Here is a 21,714-nt window from a genome sequence, read left to right as displayed (position 1 = left end):
CTTTCACCTTTAGAATAGCTGAGTTGCATTTCAGTGCCTGGCCATGAGTTATTGTGACTCAGAATCTTCAGGAAGTTGACTACATGCAGAAATTTTATGAGTATCAGAGTGAGAACATGGCAGATTTCCATAAATCACTTTTATTGAGAGTTGAGTCACTCTTTGCTATGAAAGTAATTTACAGGGCAGTGTTCCATTTGAGGAAGAAATGAAAATTAATGGCATTTGTCAACACCAGTGGAAAAAAGCAAGTTTGACAAACCCTATACCAGATTATTTATTGCTGTAACTATTTCAGGCTCCTTGATAAAATGTTAGGAAGTTTGGCTGAATTAGATAGCATGAGTTATTCATCATGTGTCTTCCCAGGCCCATTTTCAGCCTCTCTATCCGCTGCTCTGAGCCCCAGTTTTCTTCTCCACTCCTTGCAGGTGATGCCTGGGTTCTGGCAGTAGCTGCATCCCTCACCATCACAGCTCCCTTGGGTGTGAGAAGAGAAGGCTCCTTGTTCTGCATGCCTCTTGGTTCTTTTCACCCTGCCTTCACTATGTTATTTTAATAGATTATCGTCAAAATCCTACCCAAAAGGGACTTGTTTTCTATTGGGGCCTATTCAGATATGTTCTCCATTAAGCAAAATTTATGAAATTCTTCTGGGGTATGGACCCCACAATAAGTTAGATCTCAACCTGCCAATATGCACACTGCTTTTTCCAGATGGTTTTCAGGTATCTTCATCACCATGTCCACTTCATTCAAAATTTTCAAGGCTCTCGGTTCCCAGAACTCCTCTTCCTGTACGTTTCTAACTAGGGAGGTTCCAAGGGATATTTGGAGGAAATTTTTGTAGCTCACACACATTGTTGTTGATCTGTGGGATGACCTCCTTGGTGTGAGGCACAGACAGGCCTCCAAGGGCTCCACCTGCCCCAGAATCCTCCTTTTCCGACTCTTGAGCCAGGTGAGTGTGATTAGTTCCTTCTGAGGACCTCAGATTCTGCAGGACACTCATCCCATCAAGATCGGAACAGGCAGGTGATCTAGCCGGTCCTTGTAAGCTCCAGTTTGTTCTTGCTCATCCACCTTCCTTTCCTGTCTGCCTGTCCGCTAACTTCAAGCTCCAGCATCAGCCCTACAGAGCTTATTAACCAGCAATACAATTGTGTAAGGTGTGTACTATGGATACATGAAAATTAAAATATTCCTTTTAAACCTTTCCTTTCAGCACTTTAAAGTCTGTACTTAATATACTTTTTCCTTAGCTCCCTTTAAGATTTTTCTTTATATCAACTTTCAATAGGTTGATTCTGATGTCTTCTTTTTCATCTTTTTAAAAAATCTTTATTGTTGAAAGTGTTACAGATGTCCCCTTTTTTCTCCCATTGACACGTTATAGCCCGCCCTCACCCCCTGCCCCAGACCTTCACCACCCTATTGTCTGTGTCCATGGGTTAAGCATATATGCATACAAGTTCTTTGGTTGATCTCTTCCCTTTTTCTTCTTTATTTTTGGATTCTGTGGGACAGAGCTAGGCAAGAATTTTTTAGATATGACACCAAAGTCATGATCCATAAAAGAAGAAATGAATGAATTACCAAAATTAAAAACATTTTTCCTGTGAAAGGTGTTGAAAAGAGAATGCAGGATTTGCAAGCCATGTATCTGACAAAGTCCTGATATCTAAAATATATAACAAATCTCAAGCTCAATTGTAAACAATCCAATTACAAGAAAAAGGAACCAATATTTCACCCAACGGGAGAATTAGGATTTAATATGTGAATTTGGGGTCCACAAACATTCCGTCTATAGCACTATATTCTAACCATAGAACAGAAAAACCTCTTGCTTTAATATCATTCACAGAATTGCACAGGCTGTTTCCATTTACCAGTACAACTGTTGGCCAAACCTTAAATACATGGCCCCACCTAACTGCAAGGGAGGCAGGGATTAATCTTTACTCAAAGGAAGAAGGCAAAATGGAAGACAATAAGCTGACCTTGTCATGCATGCCTAACACCTGAAGGCTCTCCAAAATTTGACCTAGATGATCACCTAGATGATCACCACAGCCTAACTAGTCTATCCATCTCCACTTTCAAATTCTCCTAGGTCACTGTCATTACAGTTATCAGTTCAAAGCACAGGTTTAATTAAATTACATTCTTGTCCCATAATGGTCAGTGAGTCCCTATTACTTACAGATTAAGTTCAAACCCTTTTACTTACTATGATGTGAGTTTCCTCCCTAATACCATTTCACCTTGACCGCCCTCGTCTTCCCTATCCTTCTTTACTCCTCTCCACTGGCCATTCCCTGAATACACATGAGCTTTCAGTTCTCCCTGACTTCTCATAACAGACCCTCCACCCTGATGATCATCACCAACTTCTGAAACACATCGCAGACTTCCAAACCTATCCCCAATGAAACTTCTTTTATCAACTCAGATTTCATCATTTCTATGAAAAAATAACCTACCCATTCTTTGAATAGTCACTTTTTTATACTGCCTTACATTATAATAAACTAGAGGCCCGGTGCATAAAAATTTGTGCGCTGGGGGTCGGGGGGAGTCCCTCAGCCCAGCCTGCGCCCTCTCGCAGTCCAAGAGCAGGTGGGGGATGTCCACGTGCCAGCTTAGGCCTACTCCCTCCCCCTATGGAAGTGCACTGACCACCAGGGGGCAGCTCCTCCATTGAACGTCTGCCCCCTAATGGTCAGTGCATGTCATAGCAACCGGTCGTTCTGCTGTCAGGGTCAATTTGCATATTACCCTTTTATTATATAGAATTGTAAATGCTCTTATTTATAACTATATTCATATTGCAAATTACATGTTATTCACCTTTATAGTCCTGAGAATCCCAAGTCTCTGAATTTTTACCTAACAGCTGCATAATACATATTTATTAAATGGAATTGGTATGTGAGCACTAAATTTATTAAAGGAAAGAGAAAAACCTCAGGTCAGCTCTCTTAAAACCCTCATTTAAATTGGGTTAAATGCTATATAAACAACTAGTATTATTCATTACATAATTTTCTCAGTCTATATGTACTCATTTGGAAATGTTTTGAGTGAATTGTGTTAACATACAAAGTTTAATGTGGATTTGCATCAGGAAGAACAATTTGTAAGCACTATTTTCAGCTCTAACAAGGAAGTGACAGTTTTAAAATTTTTAGGCGAAGCATTATAACTTATCTCAGTCAAACATTTGCTAGGTCATTTTGTGTGTCACTTATGTTACTTTCTTTTTTAACTCCCAGGCCTATTCAGAAATAATAAAAGAAACTTTTAGTTTTGCTTGCTGCTAGTTTTCTTGTGACTAAGGTAGAAATGAAAATAGTTTCAATATTGAATTGTCTCTGTGTTAAAATATTATAAGATCTACTTCATATTAATCTTTTGTCCATGTTGGCCAATTTCACTAGCTCTTTATTAGGTTCAGGCAGGAAAATTATGGCTATCAAATTTGAAATAAACAATATATTTGCAATTAAGATTAGTAAATTATTTAAAAATATACCGCACATTGGACTTAAAAAGACACTTCTTCCTAAAAAATAGGTTTTCAAACTAACCTTTTTGTAATTTTATGTTATTTGTTGCCGGGAGCCGGTCCATCCTTGCTGTTTCAAGGGACCTGGCGTATATGGTATATTGTTCTTAATATGTTTGCTCTCCTTAGCACCATGTGTTTTAACCAAGGTCACCTCTCCGAGAAAGGTTGTTTCCCCAGGTGGGGATTTTTCCCTGAGGTTAGGGAGGAGATACAACCCCTTAATTAAGTGCCAGGCGGGTAGTTAAGCTACATAATCTTTACTCCCTGGAATGGAGATAAGAAACACCCTAACCTTTGTAATAGAAATTGAGAGGATTAAAATCGGCTGGTATAAATACGGATGTATCAAGACAATAAACATCAGATCCTCATCAGATCCTCATCAGATCCTAACCAGAACCTAGCCAGAGAACATGGCAAAAGATCCTGGACAGAACCTGGCTACAGAACTTCACTGGAGAACCTAGACAGAACATGGCAAAAGAACCTGGATAGAACCTGGCTAAAGAACCTGATGACTGAATCTGGCTGGAGAACCTGGAGAACCTGGCTGGAGAACCTAGTGAGAGAACATGGCACCAGATCTTGGTTGGAGATCCTGACCAGAACTTGGTTGGAGTTCCTAACCAGAACTTCGCTGGAGATCCTGGAGGGAGAACCTCGCTATGCTGATGAACTGAAACCAGTTTCCATGTCATTCCTTCTTTGCCGACTCCGTCCACACCTTTGGGGATCCCTGGACCCGCTGGGATTGGACCCCAGCAATTTGTCCCCCCTCTGTGCCCTCTCTGACCTCTGATTGTGTCCATAGTTCTTATTTCTGATCTGATTAAAACTATTTCATGTACTTTGTATTAATCCTGGTTGTATGGGAAGAGTTGGAACATTGATCAGAACTCAGGATCATACATCACTTCAGCTAAAAGAAGGCTTAGGGAAGTATATGGGTGGATTGAAAACAAACTATAAGGGTAATATTTTTCATTCTGACTCTATATCCAATACTGAGCCATTTTTTAAAATATATTTTTATTGATTTCAGAGAGGAAAGGAGAGGGAGAGAGAGACAGAAACATCAAGGATAAGAGAGAATCACTGATCAGTTGTCTCCCGCACAACCCCCACTGGGGATTGAGCCTGCAACCCAGGCATGTGCCCTTGACAGGAATCAAACCCAGGACCTTTCAGTCCACAGGCTGACACTCTATCCACTGAGTCAAACCAGCCAGGGCCTTAGCCATTTTTTAATACAAGGAAAGTCAGTTAACTTTCTAGGGCAGTGACACATGGACTCTTTCAGGAACAATGAATGCTGCAGAGCTCCCACAGGTTCAGCGGAAGTGCATCTCCAGCTGAGCCCACATCCCTGTTTAGCCTTCTCCCCTGCCCTGTCCATCCTTTCCTCACCCCCTTTCTGCTGAGCGCGCTCTTTCAATACATCACGTGCACCAGAGTCCTGGTCTCGGGTTCTGATACCAGGAATCTCAGCCTAAGATGATTGGTCCTGGAATTAATACTAAGAAGAGTCTAGAATGAGGTTCTGGAATTGATTCACTTGCTGGTCAGATAGCAACAAGAACCCCATCACTAGTTGCAGATGGAGTAGTGGTAGCTCCTGGCATGCGGTAGAGATGAGATTGCCAAGACGTTCACCTGTGGTGAGTGGGATGGCCTATGAAAAGAAAGAGATACAGCAGCTAGTGCACTGTCTCTGTCCTTTGAGAATCCTGGGGGAAACGGAAAAAGTAATTATAAACTTTAGAATTGGGAGCCCATTGATAAGTCACACTGATACACGGAGGAGAGAAAATAACAGGGTCTAATATATCAATCAGCAATTTAGAGCAAAGTGTGAAAGTCAGTGGACCTTTTTGGCAGCATTTAAAGAGATCTTCATCCCCTACAGAGGAGATCACCACCAGAAGGAGATGGAGCATAGAGTTTAAGTGTGAGAGGAACAAAAGTCCAGAGAAGCTGAATCCAAAGCCTGGTCAAGTCTCCTAGTCCAGACTCAGGGTCCTCATAGGAAAGGAATAGGACCCTAAGACTCAGGGTGGAGATTTCTGGGTGGATGCCCTTGAGTGCCTTGAGCTCCCAGACTCTCCTGAGCTCTCTGGGTCTGCAGAAGTGGGCAACTGTACTTTGTTGGAAGATAGAGGTATTCTCAAAAATTTTGCAAATGCCTCAAGTAAGACAGGTACCTTACAAGGCAATGCCTGTGCTCCCTCAGGATCTGTAGCCATCTGCCTTCCTGTTCACCAAATTGATCACGAGGACCAAATTTCAGCATGACCACACTGGAAAGCACAGAGCCCGCTAAGGAAGGAGAGGGCTTACACACCAAAGTGACCACAGAATCTTACCAGCATGCACTGTCAGGAGCGGGTGGAGGATGCCTTGAAGTGAATCAGAGGGTCCTGGATCAAGGGGGCAGAATATAAAGCTTATGAAGGGAAAAATTATCAACAGGGAGGCAATCTCCCATGATTCAGGGTTCAATATCCTTATATGGGCCCCCAGAGATGGTTTTAATACATAACAGGGATTACCTTTGGAAGATTTGAAAAGCAGTCGTTCATATAAAAACAAGTAGAGATGTCAGAACTGTCCAACAGACCACGGAGAAGAGATTGAGAGGTCAAGAGGAGAAAGTATGCTAAAGAGAGTCTACTCCATGAGACTGGAAAACTTTCAGCTGACCATGATCATTGAAAGAGCATTGAGGAGTCTATGCATCAAGCAGTAAGAAAATTACTGGAGGAGAGGGGCACAAGAGTCATGGAGAAGCTTGCTCAGTGGTGATCTCCTCTGTTGGCCAGAGTTGATGATGAGATGCTGTCATAGAACTAGGATTCCTAATAACCCTGGAGGTGATAGGATCCCAGAATAGCAGAAGCTATTTACCACCCAAATCAAATTGGGTATGATTTCAATAAATGGGCACCAAATGTGCATTTTTTAAATGTTCTCAGGTGATGCCGACACTGTTGATCCAGGGACCCTACCTTGAGACCCACTTCTCTAAAGGAGATATCCAGGAGTGAAGCCACTTGGACACAAGGTTCGGCTATTTTCGACTTAGATAATCCCAATCATCTTCCAAAGTGGCTGCATAATTTATAGTATGTGCCCACCAAAAATTAGAACTCCTTACCACTATGTAGTATTATCAAGCTTTTAAAAGTTTGCCAATATGGTGGGCATGCAGTGGCATCTCAGTATTTTAATTAACATCCCTCTGTTGACTAATTCTGTTGAGAGCATTTTCAATGTTTACTAGCCATCTGGATTTCCTCTGTTGTGAAATGCATAAGGCTGTCAGTCTGCTCCTGGCCTGGTCCGCTTTCTTCCAGCCACCCCAGCTTTCTGGTCTGATTTGGGGTCTTCTCTTTCATGACCCTTGAGTTTGTTTGGGTGTCCCAGTGATGAAGTGGCAGTGACTAGGGACCCAAAAACATCACTGGTCTTCCCACCAGGTGGGTTCAGATGCCTTCCATTTGTCAGAGATACCACTTCCTCTCACCAGGGGAGTTTGTGCTTGTAGGTATGTTTGAGGGACTTCAGTTGGTGCAAACATAGTAGATGACATTCTATTGGGCCCACTTGAAGGAACAGCTTCTTCAGGACTTAAAATGGCCCTGGAACTAGATTGGCCAGCCACCTTCTCCAGCTCTTGAAGTGTTGCTTGCTGGGAAGCCTTCCTCAGCCCTCCTAACCTTTACTTTTTGGTGAATGCATTGTGTGTCTCACTTAAGAAGCCCTTCTCTATCCCAAGTCGTAAAGATCTTCTCCTCTATTAGTCACTGAGCAATGTTAGAATTTGTCTCATATTAGATCTCATATCCACCTGGAACTGACTGTTGTGTATAGGGTGAATTAGGAATCCAATTTCATGTTCCCCACGTGGTGCACAGCTGTCCTGGCACCCCTATGGAAAGATTATCATTCCTCCCACTTCCCTGCATATGCCTCTGTCACATATCAAGTATCCCTTTGTGTGTGGGCCATTTTATTTTCTTGTTGCTGGACTATAGAAATGCCATTATTTTTTAATATTAATTTTGTATCCACCAACTTCCCTTTAGTATTTTAAACTGCATTAATGGGTTTAATATGTTTCATTTTAAGCATTTCAAATGCCTGACCAAGCAAGTTCATGTTCCTAGTAAGAAAAAGCTTCCAAAGCATTTCAAAGGCTCTTGTCAATCTAATTTTAACTTATATATCTGATAAATTCCATTTCTCTTAAATATTGAAATACCACTCACACACTTGCTCACATTCTTACTTCTTTTAATTTGAAATTATAAGTCAATAACACATTTTAAATAAATAGAATCACATCATTAATCTGTCTGATAGTCTAAAATGCCAACATTTTTTAAGTATGGCAAACACTTTAAATAACATACGTAAATAGATTATTCCTAAACCTCAAGTGAAAGTATTAATATTAATGTATGATTTATCATCTTCATATTTAATTATAAATCTTCCTTTGATTGAAGTCACTCCCCGCTTTAAATAACATCAAAGGTGATCAGAAGTTCCATTTCAGGAGAACTGAGATTACTACCCAGAACAAATAATTATTACTCTGCATGTCTAGTTAATGTCTTTAAAATTATTTGCCAGTAAGAAATTTGAGACTAGATGGCAACTGGGAGGAGTTTAAGAACAGGGTAACCTTTTCTGAACTACAGGTAGACACCTGAGTTCTTCTAAAAATCATTTCTAAGTCAAGAGTGTCCTCCATCCCTTCAGATGGCATTTCTCAACCTGCCTCTCTGAGTTCACAAGGTAAACACCAGCCAATAGCTATTCCTTGGGCACACAGCAGGCCCAGGGGTACCCACGTGAACAGCAAGGCCAGTCTTTGGGGGGGATGGACCCAAGAAAGAAGCCTGCACAGGCCCTGGAAGTGGGCTTGGGCTTTTGTACTTGGAATTTGTGTTTCAAACTTAGTCTGTGTTCAAGCCAGGAATTGGGGAAGTGGGAGCATGGGTGGGTATGTCGGCCAGAGTCTATTTATTGTCTTCACTAGCTGAGTATAGACAGGGACCCCCAAAAGTTAGTAACCTTGAAGCCCTAGCAAAGGTCAGGGCTGTGCACCACCTAGTTAATCTAGACACCACCCAGTTAATCTAGACAATGGTAGTTGAGGCAACCTCCCTACCTTTAATCATGTAAATCCTTATTGATAAGATAGTCTGCCTATTACTGGAAATTGCCTGTGGGTGAGCTAATCTGTGTGTCATTGAAACCTCCTTACCCTAGGGCTACCCCAGATCAAATAAAAGGTTGGAGCGGCCTGAGCATCAGTGGAAGTCCTTCTGGACTTGCCCGCCTGGCTTCCCAACATCTCCGAAGTGTCTCTTGTCTCTTTTCTCTCTCATTTGTATCCGGCTCCTCTTCCAGACCCGAACCCTGAACCACGCAGAACGTGGAGGGAAAACATACGCAACATATGTCCCCTTGACCCATGGACTTTTCAGCTCAGGGGAAGGAGACAAAACAGTCCTTCTAGAGTGAGGGGGCCCAAAGCAAGGTCCACTCTTGTCTTGGTCTAAGGGCAAAACTGCACTAAAACTAGGATAGAAAGAGTGCTTTTCTGACCTCTCTAAGTAAAGTTATTAAGCCAAATACAAAGATTATCCTAGCAAATTAAGGGACACAAAAGTAGACATGAAAGGGTATGCCAACAGCATTTTCCTATCTTGAGGGCCCCATTGATGAGATTTTAGCCATATGTTTATAGCTCTACAAAAAACATCAGTTCTTCAAACAATTAAAGCAGTCGACTCACTGAAACTTGTTATTAAAACAGTCCTCAGCAGCTGTCATGCTAGAATTTCTTTATAGGAGACACTTAGAGGCAGGTTATCTCTTTGGAAGTGGGGAGACTTGAAACTGCATTTGCACAGTGGTTTACATAAGCTCAAGAAAATGTGAAAAGAACAGGTGGGAGATGGCACCATTGGTCCTTTGCCAATCTGTTCCAACCCCAAGTTCCTTTTTGGTCTGAAACTATCATAAACAACTTAACACCATTAAAAATATTAGTCTTGCTTCTGTGTCATTGGCGGGGGGGGGGGAAGGGGGACACTGTGCACAGCATATCAACACAGATGCTTTGGGGGACCTTTAAGTGAGGAAACACTCATAGGTGACATAGGAAGGAGGTAAAATACAAATGAATAAAATTTCAAAAATACATAGAATTTGAAACATGGTTCTGTTTTATAAAATTAAGTGCAACTTATGAAAAGTGGGGAAAAAAACAGACTTTGGTAAAGATTGTCGTCACTTCTCTTCAATACACAAACCTGTTCTAAAAAGTAAAGATGAAACAACTTCCATATTGATTTAAAACTGAGAGGGCATTAAGTCTTCCCCAGGAACTAGACAAATTTTACACTTGCTCCAATTCAAAGCAAAGGAAAGCTGTAAGTCAGATTCTGTCCTTCCTATTTACTTCTACTCTAGGTAGACTCTGATAAACCACATATTGAATTGGATACCTGAAATGTTGTATAGAAGGCCAGTCCTATCCATTTCATTTCTTGCTTTCAAATTTCATATTCTAATTTCTGATTACTGATGTGATCTACATCTCTTAGGCTTAGGGTAAAAGGTGGTTGTGACTTTGAGGTGGCCAGTTCCAAATAGTAGGGGATGCTTTTAAGATTTTGGGTATCTCCCTGCCTAATCCAGTGTGAGAAAAATATTCTAATTCAACAAGTATTTATTGAGTGCTGATGCTGGGCAAGTCATTATGCTAAATTAATGAAGAAAAAGTTACATGTTTCAAAGGAACTTATATTCAAACTAAAGGCTCGGTGCATGAAATTCGTGCAAGGGTAGGGTCCCTAGGCCTGGCCAGCCATGAGGGCTGATCAGTTTCCCTGCCTCCCCACCTCCTCCTTCCCTCACTCCCTCAGCGCCCTGCCACTGCTGGCTGCCTGCCATGTTCCGTGCCGCCCCCTGGTGGTCAGTGCACATCATAGTGAGCCATCAAACTCCCGGTCTCCTAGTCGAACTCCCAAGGGGGATAATTTGCATATTAGCTTTTTATTATAAAAGATGAGATATGCCATATGTAACCAGATTGCACCATAATTTATGTAATTATTTTTTTTATTGTTGACAGTAAAGTTGTTTCCAAATCTTTGCTATCAGGCAAGATGCTATCATGACCATGCATTTATTCAATAAATATTTAGTACTTATGATATATCACTCATTAATCTTAGTCATGAAAGATTTCACATCACTGTAACAAATGCAATATGTCTGTAATACTTCAAACTTTCTTTGTGAAATTTCTCCTGTGAGAAATATTTAACAATTGTACCAGCTTGTGATTTAATGTTATCTCTAAAGAATAGACAGACCAGCCTATTTCATCTCAATTAAGGAGTTATAGAATGCATGCCCATGGCAATCAGACCTGCCCCAGGAGAGACTATAAGAAGTTACAGAACCCTTTGTTCTTTTGAAGTATGTGCCCAATTAAAGGCAAAACCCTCCAAAAATTGAAGATTCTAGATCTCCTCACAGATATGAAATCCATGATGGGTGGAAAAAGAAAGATGAAGATTTTTTTGTAATATGTTTTTATTGATTTTAGAGAGAGGAAGGGAGAGGAAGAGAGAGAGCAAAAAACAAACAAACAAACAAAAAACAACATCAATATGAGAGAGAAACACCAGGGATCGAGCCTGCAACCTGGACATGTGTCCTGATTGGGAATCAAACCTGCAATCTTTCAGTGTACAGGGTGATAATCCAATCAACTGAGCCACACCGGCCAGGGCTGAAGATAATTTAAACCACAGAAAAATGAGAATGTCTAGCAAACTTTTTAAAATAACTTCCCTAAATTTAATATCACTTAAATTCCACATCCTTGCTTAATCCAACAAAATATAAAACTCCAAAATATAAAATTTATAATGAAAAGGGAAAGATTATTGGCTTTTCTCCTAAATTATCTAAGTCTTAACTACTTTAAACCTATAGCAACGCAAATTTTTGTCTTCAGCATTTCCGTTACAAGGTACCCTTCCTGCTTACAATTGATAAGAAACTCAAGGTGCCTAATTGTCAAATGTTCTCAAGCACTACTAGTGTATCTTCTGGTGTTAAATACTGTTTTGGCGACCTCTAGTGTAAAACATGGTATCAATACCTAAACAAGTAGAAAATCCTTTTAGTACTTAAAAATTTACTTTACAGACAAAAGTGGCATGTAAAAAAGAATATTTCACCAAAGGAAATGTAACTTTAGTTTTTTTCTACAATTAAAATAAAATTTAAATATAATTTCTGGATGCACAGGCATTTGACAATCAATAGGAGGGTGGTTATATGTAGAGTATGCTACACCGATGCAATGGAATATTACACAGCTGTAAAACAGGACCAAAAAATGAGGGAGCTCTTTATGTACTCATATGGGATAACCTCCATTATATGTCAAAGAAAGTAGATAAAAAACCAAAATAGAACAAAATGCTATACTGAGCATTTTGCTACTATCCAAATTTTAGAAGGGGTAAAAAATATATATTTGTATTTGCTTATTCATCCATTAAAAGTCTCTGGAAGGATACACATAGCATTGGGATGGGAATGAACAGATGTTGGAAACTGCATTCCTTTGTGTACTTTTGTGTTTTGAATGATGCTTTGACTATTCACAATATTAAATGACTTTTTAAAAAAGTTAAAGCAGCAGCACAAGAACAAGAAAGATGAGAAAGAAAAAAATGTTGCCTGGCATTTCCAGACTTAAAAAAATAGACTATACAATATGTAATTTCTGTCTAAAACATATTTTTTGTTATAAATCTTTAATCCTGTATCTTTTTCCATGAATCTTTTCTTGCATATCTTTTTCTTACTCAAATGCCAAATTGTAAGACAGCATTTGATAGTTACATAGAAGCAGCCCAACTGCCAGGATTAACTTGAGGTTATATCTTGGAGCATGAAATAGTCACAGCTGTCCTGGCATGTCTTGATAACAAGTTCACCGGTTCCAGACCAAAATTCTTTATTTGCAGCAAATGTAAAGAAATTGTGATATTCCTTACTAGGTCACAATTTAAGACTCAAGGAATATCTTTAAGTAAACAGGGTGGGGCAAAAGTAGGTTTATAGTTCATATGAAAAATAGTACAGTAATTAATAAATAAGAGTAGAAGAATAAACTGTTTTTGCATACTCACAACTATAAACCTACTTTTGTCCCACCCTGTACATAGCAGATACCCAGGAATAAATCTTAGAGAAAATGTAAAAGACCCAAGTGAAAATTATACAAACTTTATTTAAAGTCAAAGAAGTAGAGATAAATAAATGGAAATATATGCTATGTGCATAGGTGAGAAAACTCAATATAGTTATGATGACAATTCTCCCCAAATAAGTCTATAAAGTCAATGTAATTACAGTTAAAATTGAAGCAGTTTTTCTTTTTTGCCTTTGAGAATCATTTGGTGGGGGGGAACACAGAAAGAACTCTTCAGAGATTTATTTAGCTTTTTAAATTAGTGTTTGATTTATTAAAATTACAAATAAAAAACTGTTCTCCTAAAGCTTTTATATTCAGTTAAAAATCCCAAACTATAAATCTAGCAAATTTTCACAATCACTTTTAAGGGGTCTTTGGGTAAAATTTACTTCCACTCCAAATTTTAGCTCTCCAACATTTTATTTTATTTTTAAATATAATTTATTGATTTTTCACAGAGAGAAAGGGAGAGGGATAGAGAGTTAGAAACATCGATGAGAAACATCAATTTAGCTGCCTCCTGCACACTCCCTACTGGGGATGTGCCCGCAACCAAGGTATATGCCCTTAACCGGAATCGAACCTGGAACCCTTGAGTCCACAGGCCGACACTCTATCCACTGAGCCAAAACAGTTAGGGCAAATCACATTTATAAATGTAATACATTCATTTTTCTTGTAAATATTGTGCTTGTCTGTTTTAAAAAATAAAATCTTTCACATGCCTAAATTATTTTCACAAAGCTAATTAATTATATTTAAAATTTGTAAGGAGAAAATTTACATATTCCACAGATGAATTGCGACACCTCACAATTCTCATGTTGAAGTCCTAACCTCCAGTAACCCAGAAGGTGGCTGCATTTGGAGATAAGAAGAGAAGATTAAGACACAGACACACACAGAGGAAAAACCATGTGAAGACACAGAGAGGAAATGGCCATCAGCAAGCAAACCAGGAGAAAGAACTAAAAATAAAAGCAACCCTGCCTTCTTTTTGATTTTGTACTTCCAGTCTCCAGAACTGTGAGGAAATAAATTTCTATTTTTTAAGCCACCAGTCTGTGGTAGTTTGTTTTGGGAGCCCTACCAAACTAATACTAGTACACCTTGGCTCTTAATTAATACATGTAGATGTGAATGTCTTACTTTGAATTGGAGGAATTCCCTTATATCCTTAGAGTCATTCTTAATGATATGGAAATAATATTAATTTTCATGGCTTTGTTTGACTAGCCAATCACAATTTCCATTAGGATTTTACTGATAATTCTAAATTCAGGTAGAAGAGCAAAGGATCCAAAATGTTACAACATTTGTGAAAGAAGAAAATTGTATACGTTTTCACCTGTCAGATATCAGGATTTATTATAAAGTTGCAAAAACTAAAATCTTGTATTACTACTGTGGGCATAGACTAAGAAACTAATGGAACAGAATACCCACAAACAGACCTATCCTTATACAAAAGAAGCACTAAAGATGAGTAGGGAAAGGATGTACTGTTTAATGAATGATTGGTTATCAATGGGAACTAGTTAACCATATAGGAAAGTATTAAAAAATTAAATCCCTAAAGCAGCAGTTTCTAACCTTTTTCATCTCATGGTCTACATAAACTAATTACTAAAATTTACAGCACACCAAAAAAATATATTGTATTTTTTTTCCAATCTGATAAAAAAAATAGGTATAATTTTGACTCACTCACACCAGATGGTTATTGTTGTGTTGGCTGTTGTCATTTTTTTATTTGACAATCTAGGGGGAAAGAGGTCAGTGCCCCTGACTAAATAATCAGGTATTGCATGTAGCAGTACACCAGTGTAATTCTTGAGGGACACCAGCTGAAAAATCCCTGCCCTAAAGCAAAATAAAGCAAAACAAAAACTCCCAGGTGGCTTGAAACAATTCTAATAAAATTTTTAAAGAAAACAAAATTTTAAAACTGTTAGAAGACAACAGATAAAAACTCTTTTTTATGGCCCAATGGTAGAAAAAGTTTTGCTTGATTTTATTTTTTTAAACCAAATGCAAAAACCACAAAACATGAAGGAAGGATGACACATCTGACTATTTTAAAGTTAACTTCTGTACAACAAATTATGCCATAAAGAAAGGGTAAGGATGAGCCGAAGGCTAGAAAAAGATTTTCATATGGGTCATTTCAAAGAGAGCTTGTGGGACCAAAACCAGGAGCTCTTAGTGCTGTGGCCTAAGATTAAGTTCTCCATAGGATATAACTGACTGTTTTAGAGTTATCTTTCTCCCAGTAAAGAGTTCTTCCCATTTGGCTGTCAGACAGTTGTTTATCCATAGGATATAATAGACAATAGTGCTATGTTTCCTAAGGAGATATAAGATTTAAAAATAATAATAAAATAAAATAAAAGATTGTCATTGCTTCATAATTGACAAGACTAGTAAACTGACTATACAAATATCTTCTAAAAAATTACTTAAAAACCCCAAATTTCAATTAAAAATGGGCAAAGAATATGAATATGCACAGAGCAGAAATAAACACATTAAAAAGATACTCCGCAGGAGTGGGGGGTGGGGGTTAATAGGGGGGAAAAGGGGACATATGTAATACTTTCAACAATAAAAAATTACTTTAAAAAACACAATAAAGATAAATTTTAAATAAGTAAATAAATACTAACACATGATCTTTTTCACATAAAAAAAGAGTCTCTCCAGTAAGCAAAGACATGCAAATGAAAGGCACAATGAAATTCATTCAACCCACCAGATTTGAAAACTTTTTAAATGTCTGAGGACACCATGTTTTGGCAGGGAAAAAGCAACTTTCATAACTACACATACAGAGTGTCATTTATACAAAGCTTTAAAACAGGGTTGGGGATCCAAAGGGCCGTACAAGCCCCAAGAAATCCTTTGTTCTGACCCTGCCAAGACATTAGGGGTGAGTTAAAGAAATGTTTGATCAAATGTATGATCAAATAATTTTTAATTTGAGAATTTTATATGGCCCAAGAATGATGTTATAAATATCCAAATGGCCCATAGCAGAAAAAAGGTTCCCCACCCCTGCTTTAAAATGTGCATAACAATAACACTATTGTGTATGGATGCACAAACTCTCAGCAATAAAACAAAAACCAAAAACACTGGGCTCAGAAATAATTAACTCTAAATTCAAGATAGTATCTTGAAGTGAATAGATTAGGGAGGGGAACACAGAGAACTTCCATTTTGTTTCCATAGTTTTACTTCTTTAAAAACCCAAAACAAAATAAAGTTGGAAACAAAAATGGCAAAATGGCAAGGTTTGATATATTTGGACAGTGAATCCATAGGTATGCCTTATAATAGTCTCTACGTTTTAGGAATGAAATGTTTGTTATAACAAGGTTTAATCTGAAGAATAAAACGTTCGGGCGGTTTTTTTTTTCATTTTTGGTACATTTGATCTCATAAAGAATATTTTTTGTTTTCTTTTTTTCCTCTTTTAAAATTAAAAATTGTTTATACTTAAAATGTGCAACATAATAAAATGATTTCTCCAGTTAAGGTAATTCACATATCCATTTCCTCACATAGTTACTCTTTTTGTGTGTGTGGTGAGAACGCCTGAAATCTACACTTAGAAACTTTCCAATATTCAATACAGTATTAACTATAGTTTACAACTTTTAAAACTGTTTTAAAGTTATCTTACTTCCAGTAAAGAGTTCTTTCCATTTGGCTGTCATACAGTTGTTGATCCATTCATCAAATGTATTTTGAGAATACAATCTCTGCCAGACTATGAGGATATCATAAAAGAATATGATAAAACATATCAATAAAGTAAACTTTCTCAAGCAATTTGTATTCGAGCGAGGAAGTTGTTAAACCAAACAAGAAAAACAAAAGAAAGAAATATATAGGATATAAAGGGATAATAACGAAAAGACGACATACACGTTGCAAAGAGGAAGGGGAATGTGCATCTGTCGGGGGTAGCCAAAGCCGATTTCAAGGAGATGCTTTTGAGCTAACTTAAGGGAGAAGTGCCTGCCAAGGGTGCAAAGGCATCCCAAGCAGAGGGAACAGTCTGTGCAGAGAACTTGAGAGGCGAGCAGAGAACCACAGGCTGGAGCAGCGGGTGGAGTGACGAGCTGGAGGGAGGATTTCAAAATTAGAAGCTAGAGAGGAAGGGGGCTTGATGTGGGCGCCGGACGTGTCGGAACTGGTGCTATACTTTGTTCTACAGGCAGGAAACGGCGGCCCTGCAAGCGTTGACATAACTTCCACTGTACACGACTAGTAAGGACCAGAACTCTACCTCTAATTGTGAAAGGGCTACCGTGCAGCCACGTTAGCCCCCAAATCAAAATTACATCAAGTTCATTTTCCAAGTTGCCTATTATGTCCCACTTGAGTTTCCCCTTTTCTGTCGGCCCCAAACCGCCTAAGGACGCAAACCGTCTCGACCACCCCCTCCCATTAGGCCGCCCAGGGCCTCTTAAAAAGCCACGAGGGCTCCTAGAAGTTTGCACGCAGGAGGCTTCGGGAACTACAAGTCCCAGCATGCAACCCTCCTGTGAGAAAAAGGGCCATTAAGCGGACCATCATGCAACGCTCTCCGAAAGCGGGTGGGGCTCTCGATAGGGGCGGCCGACTTATAGCGTCGCCTAGGCAGCTCCAATCACGGGACAGAATGCACTTCCGCTTCCGACTCCGAGTCCTAGAACCGCGAATACGCGCAGCTTCGCCGCGGAGACGTCATTCGCCAGCGACAGTACCGGCCCGGAGGTTCGGCGGATCGGTCCCTCTCCGGCGTGGCTTTCTGGGACGGTTGCCTGTCGCCGCGGCCTCTGACCTGGGAGCGACGAGGAAAGCGGCGAGATGACGGACCGCTACACCATCCACAGCCAGTTGGAGCACCTGCAGTCCAAGTACATCGGCACGGGCCACGCCGACACCACCAAGTGGGAATGGCTGGTCAACCAGCACCGCGACTCCTACTGCTCCTACATGGGCCACTTCGACCTCCTCAACTACTTCGCCATTGCGGAGAACGAGAGCAAAGCTCGAGTCCGCTTCAACTTGATGGAGAAGATGCTGCAGCCCTGCGGACCGCCGGCCGACAAGCCCGAGGAGAACTGAGGTCCCGCCGGCCCGCGCTGTGCGGGAGAGCACCCGTGTTCCTCCGGTGTGCCGTCCTTCCCGCGCGCCCTGACCCGGGGGGACCGGTTCTGCGTGCCTCCGGCGCCTCCCCGTACACACGTGCTTCCTCCGGGCGCCTCTCCTGACCTGCCTTCGTGTGGACCCTCGGAACACAGCGCTGGGGCCCCCGAGACTGTGACCTTGGCGACCCTGAAGCCATCCTGCGTCAGGGGAGACGGAATAGGGAGGCTCGCTTTTAGCCCGTTGATCGTCGCTGTTGGTTTTTCCATAAAGTTCAGAAAATGTTGAGTCTCTTGGTGTGGGCTGCTTGTGTTCGGGTGGAGGGGTTCAGGGAGGGTTCCTGGGACTGCCGTTTCTTGGGAGTCCGAACCGGAAACGTGGGCAGGGGTGTGGGCTTGGGGCCAGCGTTCTCTGTCTGACACTTAAATCCGCCCTGCACAAGCCTTAAAAAATTATCCCACCCTGACTTCTCCCAGGAGCCCTTTGCAGGTCCGTAATGCCTTCAGTATTGAGGTTTGTGATCATTGTGTCCCACCATCTTTTTCTCCCATTCAAAAAATCTTTTCTATTATTGCCCTCCTCTCTGAAATTGCATCCTCTCTTTCTCCTGGGACTTTGTGGACAGGTCATGAGAAATGACACGCTGTCAAAAGAGTTTTTCATTCATTCAACATTCAACAAATATTTGTTGAGCCCTACATGGTAGGCATTGTTTCAGGCTTCGTGGCCACACGAACATAAGCAAATGTTAGAAGGTCCTGTAGCGAGGATGGGAGTAGGTGGGGTTGCAAAATTAAGTAGGATGTTCATGTTAGATTATTGAGATGGTGACATTTGAGCAGTGACTTGAAGGAAGTGAGGGTAATAGCCATACAGAAAACTGAGGAAATTGCTTTCCAGGCAAAGGGAACAGCCAGTGCGATGGTCCTGACGCTGGGATTGTGTCTGGTTCGTTGGAGGAACAGTAGAGAAGTGTGTGGCTGCAGGGAGTGAGCAAGGGAAGGAGTAGAGGGACAAGTAATAGGAAGGGAACAGAGAAGAGTCTGGTAGGCCAATGTAGACTTCTGACTTCTACCCTGAAGGAGATTGGGAGCCATTATGAAATTAAGTGATAAGATCTGTCATTTTAGATCAGTGGTTCTCAAGCATATAGGCCTTGGGATTCCATTACATTCCTACAAGTTCTTGAATACCCTACAGAGCCTTTGTTTATGAGGTTTGTGGCTGCTAGAAAATTTTAAAACGTAATTTATTTAAAACAACATTAATAAAACCATTACATGGTAGCTAAAAACACTTTTTAAAAAATTTTTGTTGTTAATCCTCACCCAAGGATATTTTTTCCATTGCTTTTTAGGGAGAGTGGAAAGGGGGAGGCAAGAGAGACAAACATCTATGTGAGAAAGACACATTGATTGGTTGCCTCCCACAGAGACAGGCCAGTAAGCCAGGACAATCGAAATAGGGAAACAGATAGATAGCTAAACAAAATGACAGAGCAGTTTACAGCAGGTACAGGGGGTCATCTCCGTAGAAGTAACATCTGGACCTCAGTTGTATTTCAGCTCCAGACCTAGAAAAGCAGCAAAACCAGGTGGGTAACACCAGGACCATCTGACACCAATCAGAGGAGACCACCGCCCTGGAGGCGCACACCTAGAAAACAGAATATTCTGCTAAAACCCTCCTAAGATTTTCATCTGTGGAGAAGCTAAAACCTCAAGACAAAGGACCCAGTGTGTGCTCTCCCTCTGCGGGGCAGCCTCCCCCACCCCAGCCATTTCCTTTCCCTCTTCTTCCCCCACTTCTCCCACAGGCATGCATCTCCTGTGGGCCTTATCATTTGGTCGGGCCCTGCCAAGGCATTAAGGGTGAGTCAATTAAATGTTTGATCAAATATAGCAAGCTAATTTTTAAGTTGATAATTTTGTATGGCCCTCGGATGATTTATAAATACCCTATAGCCCTTGGCAGAAAAAAGGTTCCCCACTCCAGGAGACTTGCAACCAGGGGAGCAATGGGCAGCAGCTTGTCCCAGGCTAACCCCTGAAACTGATCCCAAGGTCTTTTTTCTGACTTCCCAGAGGCTAAGGCAGCACAGCCTAGGCTCTCCTGTTGCTTCTTCTATGCTAATCCCTTGCTTGTTTACGTCCCCAGTTTTAATAAATGTTCCCTCATAGTCATCTGGACTCATGTTGTGAAATTTTTCCTTCACGAAATCAAGAACCCACACCTACCGGCTGGCCTTAGGCAGGCCCACCGAGGGCCAGGTCCCCTTTCGGGTAACACCACAGGCTCCCCGACCTGGGTGAGGGATAAACTTGTAACCCAAGTGCCCTTGACAGGGAATCAAACTTGAATCAAGACCGACCCTTCAGTATGCAGTGCAACACAAACCAGTGAGGCACACTGGCCAGGGCAACACTTTAAAAAAAATTTTTTTTTAAACAATTTTGCACATCTTCAATGTCTAGCTTAGGAGAAAGCTGGATTCTCCTACCTACTTCTGCATTCAAACTATTGGGATATGAAGTTCTCATTGAAGTATGAAAAAATTACTCATAAATATGTAGTAAGGGAGAAATATTTTAATAAAACTTCAAATAATTGTGGATAATCTTTGATACTCTAGCAAAACCCAACAAGTAGTAATTTCTTAAAAGTTTGTTATGGCATGGAATTTGATCAGTGAATTTTTCAGTCTCTATTACATTAAAATGTATTCATGTATCTTAAACTTTGAATAGATCTTTTACCCATACATTATTTTGCAACATCATGCGTCAGTAGTTTAAAAAGTATTGGCTCACTGAGTTATATAGACTTTCCAAATGTTGACAGCATGTCATACATATCAAGTCACATTTATTAATATCACCACTGATTTCATCAGAAGAGTCTTATTGTATTGGGAAGTGGGAAAACTACAGTGAGTTACCAGTTTTTCACAATTTTAAGTTTTTGCTTGATAGCCTAAATTCGATCACGGGTAGCAAATACGTACTATCTGTTGTTTTCCTTAAAGTGACAGGCCCGCTTAGTTCATTTTCAAGAAAATATCTGCTTAATGCCAATTCTGAATAATAGTAGTTTTTGGTCCTTTCCAGTAAAAATTGTGTTCCTTGAGAAAAAAAAAAAAAAATAGCCAGTTCAATTTGCAACTCAAATTATGCTTTCCTTTGAGAAAACCATTGTACTTGGTGGCAGCAGAAACGCTTTATGCTTATTACCAGTTTTGTCCTATGAAAAACTTCAAAAGATGTGTTCTCCAGCTAAGATTCATAAATCAATACTTATGACTGCTTCATCAAGAACATGTTTAAGTTGACTTTTTCGTTTTCTTTGTTTTATTGAGAAGTTTATGACAGTGGAGAATGCAATGACATTTAGTAGTTTGGTGCCACTGCCTTGATTCATGCTAAGTGCTGGTAGTTTTACTCACGGCTGCTTTTGTGCCCTCTGTACAAATGTTAATGCAGTGGAAATGGCACATAAAGTCTTATTATGCAAAAAGGTTAAACTAGACCATCAACTTATACCATACACAGAAATAAACCCAAATAGATAAAAGACTTAAATGTAAGTCATGAAACCATAAAAACCCTAGAAGAACATATAGGCAATAAAATCTCAGACATCTCATGTAGTAGAATTTTTGCCAATACATCTTTTAAGGCAAGAGAAACAAAGGAAAAAATAAATA

At 40.2% G+C, this 21,714-nt stretch overlaps 1 protein-coding gene across 1 annotated transcript; it reads left to right on the top strand.

Moving 5' to 3' along the window:
* Positions 1-17,598: 17,598 nt before the first annotated feature.
* On the top strand, positions 17,599-18,299 carry SF3B5 (splicing factor 3b subunit 5). The gene has a single exon (XM_070419274.1). The coding sequence runs from the start codon at positions 17,730-17,732 to the stop codon at positions 17,988-17,990; it is 261 nt and encodes an 86-aa protein (XP_070275375.1). The 5' UTR covers positions 17,599-17,729; the 3' UTR covers positions 17,991-18,299.
* Positions 18,300-21,714: the final 3,415 nt, after the last annotated feature.

This window comes from Myotis yumanensis, unplaced genomic scaffold, assembly GCF_028538775.1.
Source record: "Myotis yumanensis isolate MYYU_CA2020_CCGP unplaced genomic scaffold, mMyoYum1.0.hap1 SCAF_6, whole genome shotgun sequence".
Taxonomy (NCBI): Eukaryota; Metazoa; Chordata; class Mammalia; order Chiroptera; family Vespertilionidae; genus Myotis; species Myotis yumanensis.
Note: the sequence above shows the minus strand (reverse complement) of the source record. Positions and strands in the feature narration are given on the sequence as shown.

Bases quoted from the DNA above. Each gene is read 5' to 3' on its own strand.
- SF3B5 (XM_070419274.1), top strand. From the start codon at position 17,730: ATGACGGACCGCTACACCATCCACAGCCAGTTGGAGCACCTGCAGTCC.